Source organism: Trichomycterus rosablanca, chromosome 7 (genome assembly GCF_030014385.1).
Source record: "Trichomycterus rosablanca isolate fTriRos1 chromosome 7, fTriRos1.hap1, whole genome shotgun sequence".
Lineage (NCBI taxonomy): Eukaryota > Metazoa > Chordata > Actinopteri > Siluriformes > Trichomycteridae > Trichomycterus > Trichomycterus rosablanca.
In genome coordinates this window covers 24,916,590-24,938,382 of record NC_085994.1, presented here as the reverse complement: position 1 = coordinate 24,938,382, position 21,793 = coordinate 24,916,590, and the positions used below count along the sequence as shown (strand labels likewise).

Sequence of the window (21,793 nt, the reverse complement as noted above, 5' to 3'; positions counted from 1 at the left end):
CTGCAAAATCCTGTCTTCTAAATCACTGTTGTCACGAGGTTGCATATTTTATGCATTTTTCTCCAATTTTCTCCCAATTTAGCATAGTCAATTTGCCTTCCTCTGCTGGGGAACCCTGATTTTTTTTGCAGTTGAGGAGGGTATATTGTTGCTCACGCCTCCTCTGACCCACGCGCAGCCCTTAACGGAACCCTTTTCCACCCATGCATAGGCCCCTCTATCTGCCAATCAGGGTCCTTACACAGCATTTGAAGACCCCGCCCACATATTCCGGTCATCCCTCCCTGCAGGCACTGCCAATTATGCCCGCCAGACGATGTCCAGCCGACAAGGCCGAGTTTCAAACCAAGGATAATCTCTGCACTGGTGCGCTAGCGGAATGTCCCGTTTTGCCACCTGAGGTTTCTTTTAATTGTTTGTGTTTTGGACTTTTCTTGTAATTTTTGTAACTTATTTTTTTATTTTGTTTTAATTAGGTGTAGAGTAATACAAGCAAAGAAGAGAAAAGAAAGAGAAAAGTAGAGAAAATAAATTTTAAAAAACACACACATGCACTCACATGAGACCCTACATGAAGTCTGAGGTTGATGGGTACATCATTTCCAACTCAAAATTTAATGTCAGTGTTTGTACAGGAAGACTGAATAATCAAGGACATGGATCTCAATCCACCCCTGTTTTTGGGTACAGCAATCCTGATACTCCAGCTTATTTTTCCTCGCTCCCTCTTAAGTCTTATCCAGTAAGTTAACATTTCCATATAAGGGATTTAGGTGATAATTTCAATAAAAAGTTGGGAGGTTTCTTCGAAGCCAGCTCTTAGTAATAGATTTACTACATGCAACCAGAAATGTTTTCAATAGGTTGCCATCTGTCTTACATAAGCCCTCAGTGGCATGAGTGTCTCTACGCAATATTAGGCAGGTGGTTTTGGTGCTGATATTGCTGTTATTGCTGATTGGTGTATGTCTGAATGTCTGATCTTGTTTGTTTATTATTGCCCTTGCTTTCAGGCACCCCAGAGTTTATGGCCCCAGAGATGTATGAAGAGCACTATGATGAATCAGTGGATGTGTATGCTTTTGGCATGTGCATGCTGGAGATGGCTACATCAGAATACCCCTACTCCGAGTGCCAGAATGCTGCCCAGATCTACCGCAAAGTCACTAGTGTATGTATTTCCTTAGCCAGTCTACAATTTAGAGACACTATATTATACGTGCATAGTTTTAGTGCACACAATTAGTCAATGCAACAAAAATCATTCACAGGTTTTAGACGTTATCTCGAGCAAACTTGCCCATATGGAGCATCATTTACTGTGTGCACAATTGTAGTAACAAGAAACGTAGGAAATTCTGATAGTAGAAACAAGCATTAATAATATACACTGATCAGCCATAACATTAAAACCACCTCTTTGATTCTACACTCACTGTCCATTTTATCAGCTCCACTTACCATATAGAAGCACTTTGTAGTTCTACAATTACTGTCTGCAGTCCATCTGTTTCTCTACATACTTTTTTAACCTGCTTTCACCCTGTTCTTCAATGGCCAGGACCCCCAGAGGACCACCACAGCAGGTATTATTTAGATGGTGGATCATTCTCAGCACTGCAGTGACAATGACATGGTGGTGGTGTGTTACGGTGTGTTGTGCTGGTATGAGTGGATCAGACACAGCAGCGCTGCTGGAGTTTTTAAATACCGTGTCCACTCACTGTCCACTCTATTATACACTCCTACTTAGTTGGTCCTCCTTGTGGATGTAAAGTCAGAGATGATCGCTCATCCATTGCTGCTGTTTGAGTTCATCAGTGGTCACAGAATGCTGCCCATGGGGCGCTGTTGGCCGAATATTTTTGGTTGGTGGACTATTGTCAGTGACAATGAGGTGCTTAAAAACTCCAGCAGCATTGCTGTGTCTGATCCACTCATACCAGCACAACACACACTAACACACCACCACCATGTCAGTGTCACTGCAGTGCTGAGAATGATCCACCACCCAAATTATACCTACTCTGTAGTGGTCCTGGGAGAGTCCTGACCATTGAAGAACAGCATGAAAGGGGGCTAACAAAGCATGCAGAGAAACAGATGCATGAGTGTTGCTGGCACTGGGGAGCTGCAGTTCATTGAGGGAAACATGAATTCCAACATGTACTGTGACATTCTGAACAGAGCATGATCCCCTCCCTTCGAAAACTGGGCCTCATGGCAGTTTTCCAACAGGATAACGACCCCAAACACAACCTCCAAGATGACAACTGCCTTGCTGAGGAAGCTGAAGGTAAAGGTGATGGACTAAACCCAATTGAGCACCTGTGGCGCATCCTCAAGTGGAAGGTGGAGGAGTTCAAGGTGTCTAACATCCACCAGCTCCGTGATGTCATCATGGAGGAGTGGAAGAGGATTCCAGTAGCAACCTGTGCAGCTCTGGTGAATTCCATGCCCAGGAGGGTTAAGGCAGTGCTGGATAATAATGGTGGTCACACAAAATATTGACACTTTGGGCACAATTTGGACATGTTCACTGTGGGGTGTACTCACTTATGTTGCCAGCCATTTAGACATTAATGGCTGTGTGTTGAGTTATTTTCAGAAGACAGTAAATCTACACTGCTATACAAGCTGTACACTGACTACTCTAAGTTATATCCAAGTTTCATGTCTATAGTGTTGTCCCATGAAAAGATATAATAAAATATTTGCAGAAATGTGAGGGGTGGTACTCACTTTTGTGATACACTGTATATGGTAAGTGGAGCTGATAAAATTAACACTGGGTGTAGAAAGAAGGAGGTGGTTTTAATGTTCTGGCTGATCAGTGTATGTTTGTCTTATATCTTTGCCTTATGTTACTTGGTGTAATTAGTAAAAACTAATGCACTATGTGGCCAATGGTATGTGGACACATCTAACTGTTAGCGATTGATGTGGCTAAAACTTGTATACCTAAGTTTGTAAAATAATTTATACTGAATGCATTATATGCTTCTAAATTTGTGGCAAAAGTTTGTGGAAGGCTTTTTCCTTCTCCAGCATGACTGTTTATGTGTACAAAGTGAAGTCCATAAAGACATTATGATAAATTTGGTGTAGAGGTACTCTAGTGGCCTACACAATACTCTGACCTTAATCCTGTCACACTTTTGGGATGCCAGCCAGGCGTGATAAAATCAAGTCATTGCTTGTGAAAGCGCTGCTATACACCGATCAGCCATAACATTAAAACCACCTCCTTGTTTCTACACTCACTGTCCATTTTATCAGCTCCACTTACCATATAGGAGCACTTTGTAGTTCTACAATTACTGACTGTAGTCCATCTGTTCCTCTGCATGCTTTGTTAGCCCCCTTTCATGTTGTTCTTCAATGGTCAGACTCAGGACTCTCCCATGACCACTACAGAGTAGGTATTATTTGGGTGCTGGATCATTCTCAGCACTGCAGTGACACTGACATGGTGGTGGTGTGTTAGTGTGTGTTGTGCTGGTATGAGTGGATAAGACACAGCAATGCTGCTAGAGTTTTTAAACACTTCAGTGTCACTGCTGGATTATGAATAGTCCACCAACCAAAATATATCCAGGCAACAGCACCCCATGAGCAGCCTCCTGTGAGCACTGATGAAAATCTAGAAGATGACCAACTCAAAGAGCAGCAATGGATGAGTGATCGTTTTTGACTTTACATCTGCAAGGTGGACCAACTAGGTAGGAGTGTCTAATAGAGTGGACAGTGAGTGGACATGGTTTTTAAAAACTCCAGCAGCGCTGCTGTGTCTGATCCACTCATACCAGCACAACACACACTAACACACCACCACTATGTCATTGTCACTGCAGTGCTGAGAATGATCCACCACCTAAAAATACCTGCTCTGTGGTGGTCCTGTGGGGGTCCTTACCACTGAAGGACAGGGTGAAAGCAGGCTAAAAAGGTATGAAGAGAAACAGCTGGACTACAGTCAGTAATTGTAGAACTACAAAGTGCTTCTATATGGTAAGTGGAGCTGATAAAATGGACAGTGAGTGCAGAAACAAGGAGGTGGTTTTAATGTCGTTGCTGATTAGTGTATATAAATAGTAAGAATTTTCAGAGCATGGTTATTTATAGTTCTTTACTTTCAGCTTTCTCAAGCTGTTGTTTTAATTTACATTTATTAACCTAATAAGATAAATCAGTAAATAATAATGTCACTTGCACAGTGTGTCACCTTCAGACATCCAGTCCTCCACTGTATTAACAGCCCTTTTTAACCTGCTAAACTTGTTCTGGCTAAATTAAGCATGTTTTCTAGACAGTGATGGGGGCAGTTTCTCCTGGCTTCGAAAGTTCAGGACTCCACAGCAACTAAATGATTTAGAGCGATTTTTAGCCAGTCGTATCTGCAGCCAGCCACTGCAACAAACTCAGTGTTTGGACACTGCAGGTGTAACGTGGCTTAATGGCTATTGATTTTGGCAGACAAGTTCCATTAACAATTGCATCACCTTTTGTGTTGTGTTCCTGCTGTTTCTCTCTTCCTCTGCCTTTCCTTTTTCATCACTGAAAAGCATCAGGGTGTACTTTGTACGTTTCTATTTTTATTCTTTAGCTTTTGCAGAATGGTTATGGTACTTCTGCTTCTGCGTAGCCTAGTGGTTAGGGTACTGGACTAGTAATCAAAAGGTTGCTGGTTTAAGCCTCACCACGGCCAGGTTGCTGCTGTTGGGCCCCTGAGCAAGGCCCTTAACCCTCAATTGCTCATATTGTATACCGTAACTTCACTGTAAGTCGCTTTGGGTAATGCCGTCGGCTAAATGCTGAAAATGTAAATGTTAATGACTAATATTAACTAAATTATTAGGAGGGGTCTTCATATACATTTGGCCATATAGTATATTAGGAGGCCATATCACAAAGTTGAATGACGTTTAAGTTACTCTATAATATTACATGATGGTCTCTTCTTTGCATCTAATAAACATTTAGGCAGAGACATTTAATACGACGGGTCTAATGTTTCTAAAAATGTTAGAAATGTTCTAATTTCTAAAATGTTTTACACTATGAAAATCTATTCTTGTCTTTCCTATGACATAACTTAGTTGAAAAGATGATATCTTCAGCTAGATTTTGTCTATATTTCTGCTGTTCATGTAAGATTGAGGCACAAAGCACCTGCTCGTGTTTGAACAAGTTGTGAGCGAAAAAAACAGAGCTATCACTTTCTAACATCTTGCCCTCCCCTTTTTCTTTTCCATTCCCTTCCTTGTTTTGTTTTTCCCAGGGGGTTAAGCCTGCAAGCTATAACAAGGTCATGGACCCAGAGGTCAAGGAGATTATTGGCGAGTGTATCTGCCAAAATAAGGAGGAGCGGTAAGTGATGAGTTTCTGTGTAAGGGAGATATTAGAGCAACAGTGGCCATCCAAAGTGGCCAGCTATCCAATCACTCACAAACACACACACCGGCCAGCCACTGATGGCACTTTTCCACACCGTTCAATTCATTTATTACCTTTTCCAGCGAGCAACATCAGCCACTGCTTACATAATGACTTAGTGCAGTAATGACAAGAAAGGGGGTGGGGTAAGATTATTCCAGTTTTGGCTGTACCATGTTCTTAGGCTGTGCACACTTTATTTTAACATCTCTTTATGAAGTACTCTACAACAAACACATGATTTTTAAGGTGCATTCCTGCAGGTTTCAGTTAATTGTTCATCAAAAACCCCATGGTGAAAATACAGTATGACAAAAGTTGTACTTCAGAGTAGCTGCAGTATACATTTTGTCCATAACCTAGACTACAAGTCCTGTGTACCTTTTACCATAATCATATACAAGTTTTCCCTTATGCCCTACAGTCAAGCACACTATGCTTCAAAATAATAAAAAATATAATAAAAAGACCGCTCGGGTGGCGCAGCGATTAAACACACTAGCACGCCAGAGCTGGGATTTCAAATACATCGTATCGAATCTCAGCTCTGCCATCCGGCTGGGCTGGGCTCAGCGGCTGCATGAACAACGATTGACTCTTGTTCATAGGGTAGGATAAAAGCCGCATTGGGACTCCTCATAACCGAGCTATAATTACGACCTCTGCTGGCTGGGTGATGGTGTCTGCACAGAGTCGAGGAATAATGTGATCAGGGTGTGGCTCAATGTGCACAAAGCTAATCAGCATATGAACTCGGTCGTGCAGGTGAAAAGATGCAGTTGGCTACTGTGCACGTGTTGGAGAGGGCGTGTGACAGTCTCACTCTTTATAGTCGGGGCGGGGGTCAGCTACAGTAAAGAGGAAGCATAACGCAATTAGGTCCAAATTGGATGTGCTCTATATATATATATATATATATATATATATATATATATATATATATATATATATATATATATAAAAAGTCTAAATAGGGCGCCCAGGTGGTACAGCAGGATATTCCGCTAGCACACCAAGTTCGAAACTCGGCTGGCCGCCATCTGGCATAATTGGCAGTGCCTGCAGCAGATACTAATTGGCCACCATATCTGCAGGGTGGGGGCCGGACTATGTGTGGGTGGGTTGGTCTTCATACACTTTGTAAGGACCCTGAGTGGCGGAAGACAGCCTGTGAGAATGCAGCGGCGAGAAGAGAAGGGCTGTGCATGTGTCGGAAGAGGCGTGTACAGCGGCGTTCTCTCCTTGGATGCAATCTGGCATCTCTCAGCAGCAGAAGACAAAATTGAGTGTGCTAAATCGGGAGGAAAATAGGGAGAAAATGCATTATATAAAAAGAAAAAAAAAAAGGGTCTTACAAAAATTTCAAAGCTTGACTACGCTGATCACAGCATATTCCTATGTTACATTTTAATTGAAGATAAATAAAAATACATTTATATAACATTTATTCACATTAGAAATACTGTGATATGTCTTCAAATATGGAGTGATTATAAACGTTTGATCTTAAAAAATACCATCTTATTATAAATATTCATTGTTTTCTTTTGGATCTGTTTCTCCTTTCACCTGATTTTGAAGCAGCACAACCTTATCTTATAATAAAACTTAACTATATGCACACTTCAGGAATTTAAATTCTTATAGACTTTTTCTTTTTTATTTTACAGCTAAGAGAGATATTTAGTCAGTATTCAACACTGTTTTACTTTTTGAAATCTCTTAATACCATTATGCAGTTTCCTGAGTCTGTTGTGTTTAAATAAAGTTTAGAAAAAAAGCTGTTAGGGGTGTGGCGAGAAGCACCACCTAACCTGCATGGGTTTTTAAATGGTAGATGTTTACTGTATACACTCTAAAAAGAAATGTGTTAAAAACAACACACACTGTGTGGAATTTCAACACGTGAGGAGTGTGCTCAGGGACGACACATACTGTGTTGATTTAAACACAGTAAATGTGTCATCCTGTTTTTGCACACCCACGGTGTTAGGATACTTAACACACACAATGTGGTGTTCTCACACAATGTGTGTTGATTATGTGTAATCAAGAAAATGGGTAAAATAAAGACTAATACTAATATAGCCATTTTATTTTACTGTATAATATTACAAACGTTTAAGTAACATTCTTTTTTGTGATACATTAAAATACATTAATGTACATTAAAATACATTAAAACAAGAATACAAACGGTTTAACAGTAAAGGTACAAAATATATCTTCCTTGAACTTTTCTTTTCCATTCTTAAAGATGGTTGCAAGAACTCGTAAAACGTCTGTTTCTCTGCCCTAAAAGAAAGACAAAAAAATATCATTACAAGGTACTGTGTAATCACATTACAAAATATTAACTGAGACATTTACAACATTTAATATTTTGAATAACATTCTGATTAGTCAACCAACCAAATGAGTAATCAGCTAACACAACTAATATTCCTCCAAATTTGTCATCAGATGTCTAATTATTCACATAGGCTGTTTAACAAATTATTAAACAAGTCATCTGAAAACTACAGTTACAGAATACAAGCTAAAATGTTTCATTTACCAGAATAAAGTAAATCGGATAATGAATTTTGGAAGAGTTGTGCTTTACCCTAAATATATCCACCACTACTACTTTAATGCTAATAACAATAAGCAATGTGGCTAACGATTCGATTTAAAGAACCAATTCTTCCGAACCGATTCTGCACTTCCGAACCAACTGCATTAGGGCCTCTAATGAATCAATCGATTCAGTTTTTCGATTCGTTTAAACGGATGATTTAAAAGAACCGATTCAGTAAAACGAACTGAGCTAAACTAAGCTAAAACAAATGTTAAAATGATTAAAATTCGCTTCTCATAATGAGATTTAACTTAAATAATGTTACTCAATCACTGTAATCACATAGTCCCAATAGGTCAGTTAAGTAAGTTACCTTGAGAAAACTGAAAACACAGAGGGTTGCTGAGGTAACCTTATCCACAGTCATTCTGTTTTGGCGCCATTTTGACCAAACTAAAAGTCCAATTTACGGTTAGCCAGTTAGCTAACGATAAATAATACCAATAAAAAGAATACTGTAAAACGTGTGTGTGCCGGTGTATTCTGATATAAACTACATATATTATCCCCCTGTCCCACCTGTTTACACTCCTCTCCTGCGTTTCCCCTCACACCGTATCCTGCGTTCTCATTGGCTGTTCGACAGGTCACTCATTCCCAGTCGCACATCTCAGATCAGATATCTGACATGCTAGAAAACTAGTTGAAAAAGAAAAAGAGTTGTTGGATAGTTCACACTTAGCGATCGAGAGCCGAGTTTTGACATTTAACGGACAAAAGGGAGGGGGGAGGGACTGGTCTGTAAAATGTGATTGTCTAAAACAGCCAGTTTTTTTTCCAGGGGGTGCAGAAATATATGAAAGCACTAAGGTCCACAAAAGTGCTAAACATGCACATATGATAAACAGTAAAATGTACACCGTAAATAGATACGTAAATATGTTATGTAAAACCTGTAAATTAATAGTAAAAATTTATGTACAGTACTACTTTATGCCTTTTTTTGCCGCGATTGTATAGTGGGGACTCAGAGTATCTTATTCTGAGTCTAAAGCACTGCTGGTGCCTACTGGAGCAGCACTGGTGCGTAACTAAGCAATAGAACTGCATTATGTTTTTAGGTTTTTATCTGGACTTCCTAGTTAATGTTTTCTGTTTATTCTTTGCTGTAATTGGTCTGTATTTAATTGAATGAGAAAAAGAGGAGGGGGTTTAGTGGTGTTAAACTCAGAAACTGGTTACTTTTTGTACCAAAGGGAAATGCAATGGTTAAATACAAGGATTCACATACTTTTCCAGTCTGGATTGTAGACACTTTAACATGTTACTTGTTTTAAAATGTATTATAATGACCCTCTGACCCATCTCTTTAGGTACTCCATAAAGGACCTGATGAATCATGCCTTTTTTGCGGAGGACACAGGAGTGCGAGTTGAGCTAGCTGAGGAAGATGATGGTAGAAAGGCCTCTATTGCACTTAAGCTGTGGGTAGAAGACCCACGCAAGCTGAAGGGCAAGTACAAGGATGGTGGTGCCATCGAGTTCACCTTTGACCTGGAGAAGGAGGTCCCAGAGGCTGTGGCTCAGGAGATGGTGAGTTTAAAGATATATTGGTTATAGTCGATGCTGCTGATGACTTGTTATAAAATTTGTTTATTGAACATTTAATAGCTTTTTCTGATCATTGTTTGCCTAACTGAGCCAAGTGAAATGCAAACCAGAACTGCATAATATTCTGAACTTATAGCTCTTAGGTCTTACACAGTGGGGCTGGACCTCAGTTCCATTCCACACTGCTTAAATTCTACATATTGGCGATGGCGGTATTGTTTTAATTTATTTGACTTGTTGCTTTGAAGATAAAACAGCTATCTAAATGGCTATAATGTCATGCCCTATTACTACTGTTACAGTGCATTTCATGACATATTTGTTTGTCTGGCAGCTAGCTGGAAAAAATCTTAATGGATGCCACTTATATTAAGTGACCTCCTTTTTAAGGATAATGGTAAGCATTTTGTTGTTGATCCTGGTTCCATTATCTTCTGCAAAATTGACCAAATTAGTTAGATTCCAAAACACAAAATTATGAAGCTGTGATTAAACACACTTTACTGAAAAGTATAATACCAGATGGTAAGATACAGCTTAAAGGTTAAAAGTATGTAAAATATGTTCCTTTATATTTGTTTTTTCTTTTGACTGCACACATATTAGGGATCATCACAATGATCCCTGTACAGTGATCAGCATACCTGGTTTGGCACAATTTTATGCCAAATACATCTGATTCTTATTTTTACCCTGTCTTGGACTGGCACTGAGAACCGGCACTTCGGTTCTTTCCACAGGTTAATTTTTTAGACCTGTGTGAAGCACAACCATCACTTATTACTTCTTTTGTATCAACACATTCACAAAAACTTATTTGTCAGATGCTTATAATTTAACACGTATTAAATATGACTAATGGTCTAATGTAGAGCTATTACTTTGAGTTTTTCTGCGAAGAGGGAGGAAAAAAAAAGAAAGTGTGAGTGTTTGTGTTGTAATTAAGTAGAACTAATTAGGATCCAATTAGTTTTCAGAAATTCCACAACAAATTTTTGTTGTGTCTGTGTTACCCTGTGTGTGATTGTTGCTCAGTTTTTTATAGTATAAGTACAAACCCTATTTTCAGAAAAGTTGGGACTTTTTATAAAATGCAGCAAAAAGATGAGTCTGTGGTTTAATTCTCTTTAATCTTTATTTAATGGGCAAAAGCAGAAGGAAAAGATTTCCAAAGTTCAACTTAATTGTATTGTATAAATACAAGTAACAGGCACACAAAGTTGAAACAGAGGCATGTTGCATTACCTTTACTATTAATGTGACTTTTTAATGGTTTGGGGATTGAGGACACTAATTGTTGCAGTTTTGCAAGTGGAATTTTTCTCCATTCTTGCTTATTATGAGACTTCAGCTGCTCAACAGTCTGTGGTTATCATTGTCCCTGCGATTCACCATACATTTTAAATAGAGTGCAGGCAGGCCATTTAAGCACACACACACTCTGTGTCTATGAAGCCAGGCTGTTGTGCATGCTGAATGAGGTCTGGCATTGTCTTACTGAAATAACCAGAAGAGAATAAGGATATATGGATACACATTGGGTCTGTTAATGTGGACAGAAAAAAACTGATACTTCCTTATGTTTCAGCAAATGCACAAATCAGAATATTATTTTATTAATAATAAAGGTATTTATGAAGGAAATATCATAAAAATATGCAGTACATGTACATTTTAAGGAAAAACTCAATTCAAAAACTTTTTGTCTACCAGAGACTGCATGCACATCTCATTTATTATTTAATGGTCTGATTGGCTTTTACCAAACTGGGGGCGGCACGGTGGCTCTCAGTGAGTAGCACTGTCGCCTCACCGCAAGAAGGTCCTGGGTTCGATCCCGAGGTGGGGCAGTCCGGGTCTTTTCTGTGTGGAGTTTGCATGTTTTTCCTGTGTCTGCATGGGTTTCCTCCGGGAGCTCCGGTTTTCTCCCACTGTCCAAAGACATGCAAGTGAGGTGAATTGGAGACACACAATTGTTTATAACTGTGTTCGAGATTAAACTTGTGAACTGATTAATTTTATGTAACGAGTAACTACCATTTCTGTCATGAATGTAACCACAGTGTAAAACATGACGTTAAAATCCTAATAAACAAACAAACAAAAACTGTTATGAATGTAATCAAAGTATGTAAAGCATCCTAATAAATAAATGACCAAATTGGCTTTTACCGAAAAGGACAATATTTTATACTGTAAATTGAAAAGTGTACGTGGGTTTAATTAGTGTTCCTACCCAAAATGTTTCTTGGAGCACTAGTTTACACTGTTGACTGAGAAGGACAAAGAGGAATGCTTGTAATCTGAGTGGGTTCTGTTTTGACTCTCTGAAAAACAAGTCCATATTAAATAAGAGCACTGAAGCCAAAGATTTGTGTGTGTGCTTGTGTGCGTGGGTACATCTGTAAAATACCAATGAAGTCCCCGCCCTCCCTTTCCGTGTAAATTCAGACAAAAATTGTTCAACTTGCTTAACTTATAGCTTTGAGACACACTCATACACAATGTCCCTGACCTATAAAACTCCACTTGAAAAATTAGTATGTTGTTAGTAATGTGATTTTTTTTGTATGCCCAACTCTACATTTAGCAGCCATGTTTTTGTGATAGGTATCCCTTGGCTTTGGTTGTTTTCCATGTATCTTCCGTGTTTATACCTAGTTCAACACATCAGCTAATTATCAAGCCCTTAATGAGCTGTATCAGGTGTTCACAGGTAGAGGAAATATCCAGAGGAATAAATCATAAATCACTGTGTTGACACATCTGGGAGTTAAATGGGTTTGAATCATAGTTAGCAGTGTTTTGTACGTCGCCTCCAAAGCACTGGACCTTGTTAGGCAGTAGTGTCGATAAAAGGAGTGAAACATTTCTGCTCTTTTAAACTGAAGGAGGCAGCACTTTATTTAGTTGCTTCTGAACCAGTTACAAAGCATGAAGAGGCTACATCTAAATACACAGATGACTCCCACTATTCTTAAACAAGCACAGAACGGGTACACGCCATTAAACCCAACACACTTAACAAAAATGGTAACTTACAAATTTGATATAAACATGAACACAAAACACACCATTAATCACATAACACAATAACCATGTACATCCAAGCAAAAGCAATTTTAGTCCCCAAAACCCTCCTTTATCCCATAAAAATGGTTCAACCATGGGCGTGAGGCATCATGGGGTGCTGTGCTCCGACGGCCGATGCTGGACCCAGGGGAAATGTTCCCTTGCCTTACTATAATGGCGAGCCAACCAGTCAGCACAGTGTCTACCCTCCTCCTGCTTTTGTTGTTTTAAGAAAAGGAGAATTTTGGGAAGCTCAGATTATTTTATTTATTGATGAACTGAATCTATTCCGCAACAACTGACCCCGTGTGTGTGTGTATGGGGGGTGACTCTTGAACAAAAACTGGCTGTGTGAAAGGGACAGCTGCATCTGAACTCTTATATTAACTGTTGATTAACCATTGACATTCTTTTGAAGAAATTTTGACCCTCTCGTTAGATGATTGGCCAACTCTTAAACTGATGACTTTAACAAGCCCTGTTTTGTCTATTCTTAGAAATTACTAAGAGGTATGTAGGTAGGTGCATAGAGATTAGTCAACAGTACTTAACAGAAACAGACATTGTGCATAAATATTAATAATAATCCTACCTCTTTCTTTCTAACAACCTGGCAACCTGAACTAAAAACTAGCTTATACAATCTGCACAAACATTTAAACGTTCTGCTTTTCTTTAAATGTTGAGTTTTGAATGTGCCAGTTTTGTTTGGCATCACTGTGTTTAAATGACAAACCATATCTATTAAGCTACAGTGCGTGCTGTAGATCACTAAATGTTTATATATTATTACTTTATTCTTTTTTATATAGTTATACAGTTTGGCCTCTGTTTTTGCACCAGTTTTCTTTCCTTTTTTGCACTTCTGGGAGTCCTGCACTGTTACATGCGTGCGTATGATTGGTATCCTTTCTACTACATTTATTTGCCTAATTAGAGCATGACTGAAAAAAGAGGTTTCATTTCTGTACAACCAACATTTTCTTTCATCAAATAAAATGGCATTACTTTTTATTGAAGATTTTGTGAACATAGGCCGCTCAGGTGGCGCAGCGGTAAAAACACGCTGGTACACCAGAGCTGGGATCTCGAATACATCGTATTGAGTCTCAGCTCTGCCTGCCAGCTGGGCTGAGCAGCCACATGAACAACGATTGACCTGTTGTTTAGATAGGGGTGGAATATTAAAAAGCCAGATAGTGACTCTGTCATAACCAATGCAACTACAACCTCTGCTGGCTGATTGATGCCACCTGCACAGAGACGGGGAAAGAGTGCTGTCAGGGTGTGTCTCTTCGTACACAGTGCTGATCCGTGTTGCACTCATCAAAGTCAAGGTGACAAAATGCATACGGCTGCTGCCCACGTGTCGGAGGGGGCGTGGGTTAGCTTTGTTCTTCTCAATCAGAGCGGGGATCGGCATTGGTTGAGAGGAAGCATGACGCAATCGGGCAATTGGACGCGCTAAAAGTGGAGAAAATGCATACACAAAATATAAAAGATTTTGTGGAATACTTGATTTTATTTTTCCTTTTTCTTCTCTCAGGTTGAATCAGGTTTCTTCCATGACAGCGATGCAAAGATAGTGGGCAAGTCTATCCGAGATCGGGTGGCGTTAATAAAGTGGAGGCGTGAGCGGACTGTGTCATCAGACAAACAATGTGGTACAGGACAGACCACACAACCTCAGATGACCCCTGGCACTGTGCTCTCTGTGGCCGAGTCTGGTCAACCTGAGCCTGAAGAGACAGAAGCAGATCAACACTCCTGCCTGGGCCAAATGAGCGTCAGCACTACCTCTGCTACATGTAAGAGAAATTGCTTTGCTAAGGCTGCTTCACAGTTTAGACCTATGGCCCTATGTACAGAGTGCACTTTGGTGCTAATTCATCATGATTTAAACAAGTGTTCATACACATTTCTCTCTCTCTCTCTGTCTGTCTGTCTCTTTTTAGATGACAGTGGTGTTGGCTCTACTGTATACTCAGACTCCCACAGCAGCTTGCACAGTGTCATTTACCAGTCTCTGCAGGAAACTGTTTCCACAGCAACACAGCAGGTCTGTATCATTGCTTGTGAAGACCCACGGCTGCTAAAAATTGTAGTGTTTCCCTTCATATTTGCATATTTTATGCACAGTTTGGAGCCTGATTAAGTCAGGTTGTCAAGTTTAGCAGTTTTATGATCCACAACCATTCTTTTCTTTTGATATGTCATTTTGTATACAGTCAAGCCAGAAAGTCTGCACACCCTTTTCACCTTCTACACATTTTATGTTACAGACTCATTCTATAATAGATTCTTTGTTTGTCTCAAACATCTAAACACAATTGCCAATAATTACACAGTGAAAACAGGGTTTAGAAAATAAGCAATTTTATTTTACTGACAAAAATGGTTTATTTAGGGGTTACATATCTGTACACACCCTTAGCCTAATACTTGGTTGATGCACCTTTGGCAGCAATTACAGCTTCAAGGTGTCTTGAGAAAGAAGCTATGAGCTTGGCACACTTGTTTCTGGACATTTTTGCCCACTCCTCTTGGCATATCCGTGCAAGCTCCGTCAGGTTGGAATGGGAGCGTTGGTACACAGCCATTTTCAGCTCCTTTCACAGATGTTCGATTGGATTCAGGTTTGGGCTCTGACTGGGCCACTCAAGAACATTCACAGACTTTCTCCGAAGCCACTCCTTTGTTCTCTTGACTGTGTGCTTCAGGTCATTGTCATGTTGGAAGGTAAACCTTTGCCCCAGTCTGAGGTCCAGAGCGCTCTGGAGCAGGTTTTCTTCAAGGATCTCGGTGTACTTAGCTGCATTCATCTTTCCCTCTATCAGGACAAGTCGCCACGGTCCCGCTGCTGAAAAACATGCCCACATCATGATGCTGCCCCTGCCATGCTTCACTGTAGCGATGGCATTAGCCAGGTGATGAGCGGTGACACTCGGTGACACAGCGGTGTTATTCAAGCCAAACAGTTCAATTTTGGTTTTATCAGACCAGAGAATCTTGTTTCTCATGGTTTGAGAGTCCTCTTGGTGCCTTTTGGCAAACTCCAAGCGGGCTCATGTGCCTTTTACTAAGGAGTGGCTTCCGTCTGGTCACTCTACCATAAAGGCGTGAATTGTGGAGTGCTGCCTGAATGGTTGATCTTCTGATAGGTTCTCCTATCTCCACAAGGATACGCTGGAGCCCTGTCAGAGTGACCCTCGGGTTCCTGCAGCAATTGTTCTGTACACTTCTCCAGATCTATGCCTTGACACAATCCTGTTTCTGAGTTCTGCAGATAATTCCTTTGACCCCATGGCTTGGTGTTTGCTTTGATATGCACTTTGAACTGTGGGACATTATATAGGCAGGTGTGGCTAATCCCCAATCATGTCCAATCAATTGAATTTAGCACAGGTTGACTCCCATTAAATTGTAGAAACATCTCAAGCAGTATCAGTGAAAACAAAATGCACCTCAGCTCACTTTTGGGTGTCACATCAAGGAGTGTGCACAATTGTGTACATATGATATTTTACATTTTGATTTTTAATAAATTAGCACAAATGTCTAAAAACCTGCTTTCACGGTGTCATTGTGGCTATTTTGTGTAGAATTTTGTGAAAAAAATGATCTCAATCTATTATAGAATGAGCCTGTAATGTAATAAAATGTGGAGAAGATGAGGGTGTGCAGACTTTCCGGCTTGACTGTATTGAGGAAAAAATCTTTCTTACAGAAAGTTTCTAAATTCAGCCCAAAAAGCTCACTGTCCAGACATGCTGTATGCATGTACACTCTCAGCACTTTATAAGGTACAACCATTTACAACATACATTCATTGATTATTTTATAATATTTCAAATGTTTTAATTTTTTATTTTAATTTTTGTATATTTTATAATACGTGTTAGCAGCATAGCAGGGCTGAGAATGGCCCCAAAAATCGTCTAGTCTGCGGGGATCCTTTTGATACATAATTGGGGTACAGGGGGTGATAAAGTGTACAAGCAACAGATAGTTTACAGTGTATAATTTTATACCTACAGCTTATAAAATAATATAGTAATGTTTATACCAGATACATATACCTAATAAAGTGCTCAGTGAGTGTATAAGACATATACAGTACTTTGTGGTCAATAGTGCATTCATCAGTCATTTTCTCTCTCTCTCTCTCTCTCTCTCTCTCTCTCTCTCTCTCTCTCTCTCTCTCTCTCTCTCACACACACACACACACACACACACACACACACACACACACACACACACACACACACACACACACACCATTAACTAGGGATGTCCCGATCACGTTTTTTTGTTCCCGATCTTTAATTTTGATCCCGATCCGATACCGATTCTCAAACCGATACTTGTCTTTTCTAGATATTGTCTAGATAAGAACTAGATAACACTGTTTACACAGTGCACACTTCAAGTACATTACAGTTATTCAAATTAATCCAATGTACATGTTTAACAACTGAATAGCTCTGAAAAAAACTATTGCTTAATGTTCTTTTACAAAATAAAAGTAAACAAACCTAGTGCAGCATTGTAGTAAAAATGAAGTGAGATAATTACAGTTTCACTTTGAACTTTATATTCAAAGAACATAATTCTGTTTAATGCAGTGATACACTAAAAATGAACAAAAATCTCCACTCACAAGTGGTGTAGCAGCTTAACTTGAATATAAAAAAACAAATAAGTTACTTAACAGCATTACAGTAAAACCTGAATACCAAAATAAAATGGAAAGTCACTCTTGTTATGAAGGAAAGCCAGTTCTTAAAGTGCTTGTATTGTGACTGGTTTGATGGACGGGTCTACGCAAAGTGAGTGTGTTTTGACCCTTTGGGGCTTCCATAGCGCATGGGATAGCGTGCTCGGCTCTGGCTGTCCGCTATTCGGAACAGAATAAGTTAATAAAGTGTTTTGCTCCCGACAATTTGTGAATATACCGTGTATTTTATTTCTTTATTAAGCGAGTGCATCACTACCACGCTCGGTTACATAACTAAGCCAATCAGAGTGCTTGATATTGAGATGTCGTTCAGTCTTGTAACACGTAAACTCGTAAAAGCTGTATGTTATGGTCCTGAAGTTTTCATATTTGGATTAAAAGTTATTGTTTTGTAAACCGGAGTGATCCTCGACTCACACACCATATAAACAGTACAATTCTACAGTAATGAACGCAGCTCTGCTACTACCGCCTCATGAAACGCTCGCATTACAGACATTACACTGCTGCTGGACTCGTTTTACTTTCCAATTTAAAGTATTTCCACACAGCGGACATGCTGACGTAAAACAAAAGATCGGGTTATGATCGGCATTAGTAAAGCCGATTTCCGATCAGTTAAAAATGCCTTGATCGGCCCCGATCCCGATCTGTGAGATCGGATCGGGACATCCCTACCATTAACACATAAATATTATAAATAATTCTTGAATTTTGTGTTTTATGATTTTTTTTCTCACATTGTCTGTTGTGTGCATGTTTGTTTCTTCTGTTTTTTTTTTACTTTGCATGTGGTGTGATAGTGTCATACCCGTGGCCCGTTTTTATCACCACATGATGATTTGGAAGCATTGTTTGAAAGGCCTAGCTGCCAGGGGGCGTGTCCTAATGCAGGTTTGCGTCGCCGAAGCATTTCTGTGATTGAAACTCAACCACATGGCTGCTCTGTTTATCGACCATTAAGTCCTTATCCCTCCATGCCATTTCAATTGGGCTCGAAAAATGTAAAAGAAGAGGGTTCTTTATCGAGAAAATGCCTGCTTTCTCCACTACCTCATGATAATCGACACCATAGTGACTCCTCAGTGGTGCCATCTTACGAGACAGATGGTGAAGAGACCATAGCTGCTGAAGGTTGGAGGACACGGTATTCTGTAAACCCTGCCGTTCTTAGAGCCCATCCATCCTGCCAGGCTTGTCTTCCACTGCTTCTGTTACAGACTCGTTCAGAAAAAGGCATCTGCTCATGTACTCGCCACTCATCTTTTTTGGGTTCTGGCAAAGCATCATCCCCGACTGGACTCCGACCTATAGTTGGTGTGCACAGAGGTTCTTTCTGTGAAAGCTCTGACCTGTCAGATCTCAACAAATCTTTGCAAAACATTATAGGCCACAATTATGACCCGAATCCCACCTTCCTGAGTGTCCCATCCATAGTGGTTGAAACTGATCCTTACCGGCCTGTGCGGAGCCATGGTGACGAGAAAGAGATAGCAGAATCTCTTGATGGAAAGCTGACACCTGCAAGGACCCGCAGAGCAAGTGTGTGCATTGGTGATCATGTTGTCGTTAACTGGGTAGGTTGTGCACTTTATTATCTGTGGTCACAGTAAGTGCTATGCTGCTGGAGAAGGAAGCACTCGCTGCTTTTAGTGGGTTTGGAAATTCTTTCCCTCTATCCAGATTTCTCTCCTCAGGCATTAACTTGTGCATTCTGGTACTGTTTGAGCATTTGTAATCAAATCCTTATTAACCCAATCCAACCCTTTTTCCTGTCTCTGCTTTTCTCAGCGGGTGTAGTTATGCTTAACCAGTGCAAAACTCTACTCTACTTTGCCTTTATTTAACATTTTAGACCCAAGCTGCTTTCTAATGGGTTCAACAAGTCAGTTCCCTTGCAATCCTACCTATTAAAGACTACCTACAAAGCTGGACACGGTCACTTCCTAACATCTAAGTGTTGCTTCATCTGTTGTCATTCATTTATTTACTCTATGCAATAATGGGCATGTCTTGCTGTTTGTTGGTTTATTTGTATTAGAGCATATGTTTTTTTTGCAGAAAAATGCCTGATTGTTGCAAATAATTTTACTTGATTTTACATTTGGAAACTAAATTCAATAAACAGAACTAAAATTTAGTGTGTATTCAACTTACACACTTGTATTCAGTTTTGTAGTGATACCACAATCAACCAACAAGGATAAATAAGGGAATACATTCAAACCCCCTTGTGTTATTAATGGATATGAATAAAGGTATAAATAATTCTTAGCAAAAATACTTTAAAATGCCAATCAAACTAAATTACATGATGTAATTTAATTATTCATATATTTAATGACATTAAGACAACTATGTAATGTATTTTTCTGCCTTGGTGGAAAAATATTTGATTGGTGATTGGTGTTAAAAAAAAGACTGGCTTGTTCCTCAAATGCTGTTTTTCCATACTTGTTTTTAGAAATAGAAAGATAGCAGACATAAAAAACCCCAAAGCTGCTATTGGTCTAGATCCAGCAACCCAACATGCCAGGGATGGCTAAATAACAGTAATAAAATGTAGAATGTGAATTTAAATATTGCACAAATAATGTGTTGCCGGTAGAGGTGTGGCCACATGGCAACATGTGTTTTAAGTCTCAGTTTTGAGTATCACCTTGCCTCTGGGTACTATCTGTAGTGAGTTGGGCATGTTCTCACTGTGCTCTTGTAAATTTCCTTCAGGTATGCAAAAGGAAAATTGGCTTCTCAAAATTTTGGAGTAAATGATCAAATAAATGATGTGTATGCAATGCCCTGCAATGGATTGATGTTCTGTACATGGTGTACACTGATCAGCCATAACATTAAAACCACCTTCTTGTTTCTACACTCACTGTCCATTTTATCAGCTCCACTTACCATATAGAAGCACTTTGTAGTTCCAAAATTACTGACTGTAGTCCATCTGTTTCTCTACATACTTTTTAGCCTGCTTTCACCCTGTTCTTCAATGATCAGGACCACCACAGAGCAGGTATTATTTAGGTGGTGGATCATTCTCAGCACTGCAGTGACACTGACATGGTGGTGGTGTGTTAGTGTGTGTTGTGGTATGAGTGGATCAGACACAGCAATGCTGATGGGAGTTTTTAAATACCGTGTCCACTCACTGTCCACTCTATTAGACACTCCTACCTAGTTGGTTCACCTTCTAGATGTAAAGTCAGTGATGATTGCTCATCTATTGCTGCTGTTTGAGTTCGTCATCTTCTAGACCTTCATCAGTGGTCACAAGATGCTGCCCATGGGGTGCTGTTGGCTGGAAATATTTGGTTGGTAGATTATTATCATTCCAGCTGTGACAGTGAGGTGTTTTAAAACTCCAGCAGCACTGCTGTCTTATCTACTCATACCAGCACAACACACACTAACACACCACTACAATGTCAGTGTCCCTGCAGTGCTGAGTGATCCACCACCCAAATAATACCTGCTCTGTGGTGGTCCTGGGAGAGTCCTGACCATTGAAGAACAACATGAAAGGGTGCTAACAAAGCATGCAGAGAAACAGATGGACTACAGTCAGTAATTGTAGAACTACAATGTGCTTCTATATGGTAAGTGGAGCTGATAAAATGGACATTGAGTGTAGAAACAAGGAGGTGGTTTTAATGTTATGGCTGATCAGTGTATATGTTGCATTTCTGGGTGACACTAAAGCAATAAGCCACGAGAGACCGTGCGTTACTGCGATTTTATCACGGGGAAGGTTGTTTTGACACGACGCGAAGCGGAGTGCCTAAAACGTTTTTCCCCGTGATAAAATCATAGCAGTAACGCACGGTCTCGAGTGGCTTATTGCTTTTATAAAACGGCGGTCAACATAAAATATAATAAAATACAACAATGTTCAATTTATAAATGTTTTTATTTACAAAAACACTTACAAAAAGCATTCTTCCGCGACCCCAGGTAGTTCGTTAACAGTGTTGCTAGGCAACATTAGGGTGAACATAACATTCATTTTTTCTTTTCAGTGGCGTATTAATATGGAATAATGTCAGGTGGTCATAGGTGTGCGTTTATCGGGGATTTTACAATGGCTTCGAACGCAGCTCAGCCAATCAGATTTTAGGACCGGAACTATCTGTTTTATCATGGACCCTTTGCAACCCTAATCAGTATATAGCAGTTTTAAAGCTGTTTAAGATGGGAGAGGTGCTCAGATAAATTGCACTAGCCCACTACCATTGGGATCCAGCATAAAGCGATGATAAAATATAACAATTAAATGGAAAAAGAAGGGAGGACAGGTGTGTTTTTTTTTTTACATCAAAGCCTGTTCTGAGATAACAGAATTATGACTATGTCCAAAACAACTAATTTTACAA

At 39.7% G+C, this 21,793-nt stretch overlaps 1 protein-coding gene across 1 annotated transcript in view; it reads left to right on the top strand.

The window, feature by feature from the left end:
• LOC134318312 (serine/threonine-protein kinase WNK2-like) overlaps positions 1-21,793 on the top strand; it is a 97,252-nt gene that overhangs the window by 25,459 nt on the left and 50,000 nt on the right. Inside the window, exons 4-8 of the mRNA XM_062999166.1 lie at positions 1,014-1,171; positions 5,282-5,370; positions 9,370-9,589; positions 14,226-14,487; positions 14,635-14,738. Of these exons, the coding sequence (XP_062855236.1) occupies positions 1,014-1,171; positions 5,282-5,370; positions 9,370-9,589; positions 14,226-14,487; positions 14,635-14,738 (833 nt within the window). The remainder of the gene's footprint in view (positions 1-1,013; positions 1,172-5,281; positions 5,371-9,369; positions 9,590-14,225; positions 14,488-14,634; positions 14,739-21,793) is intronic.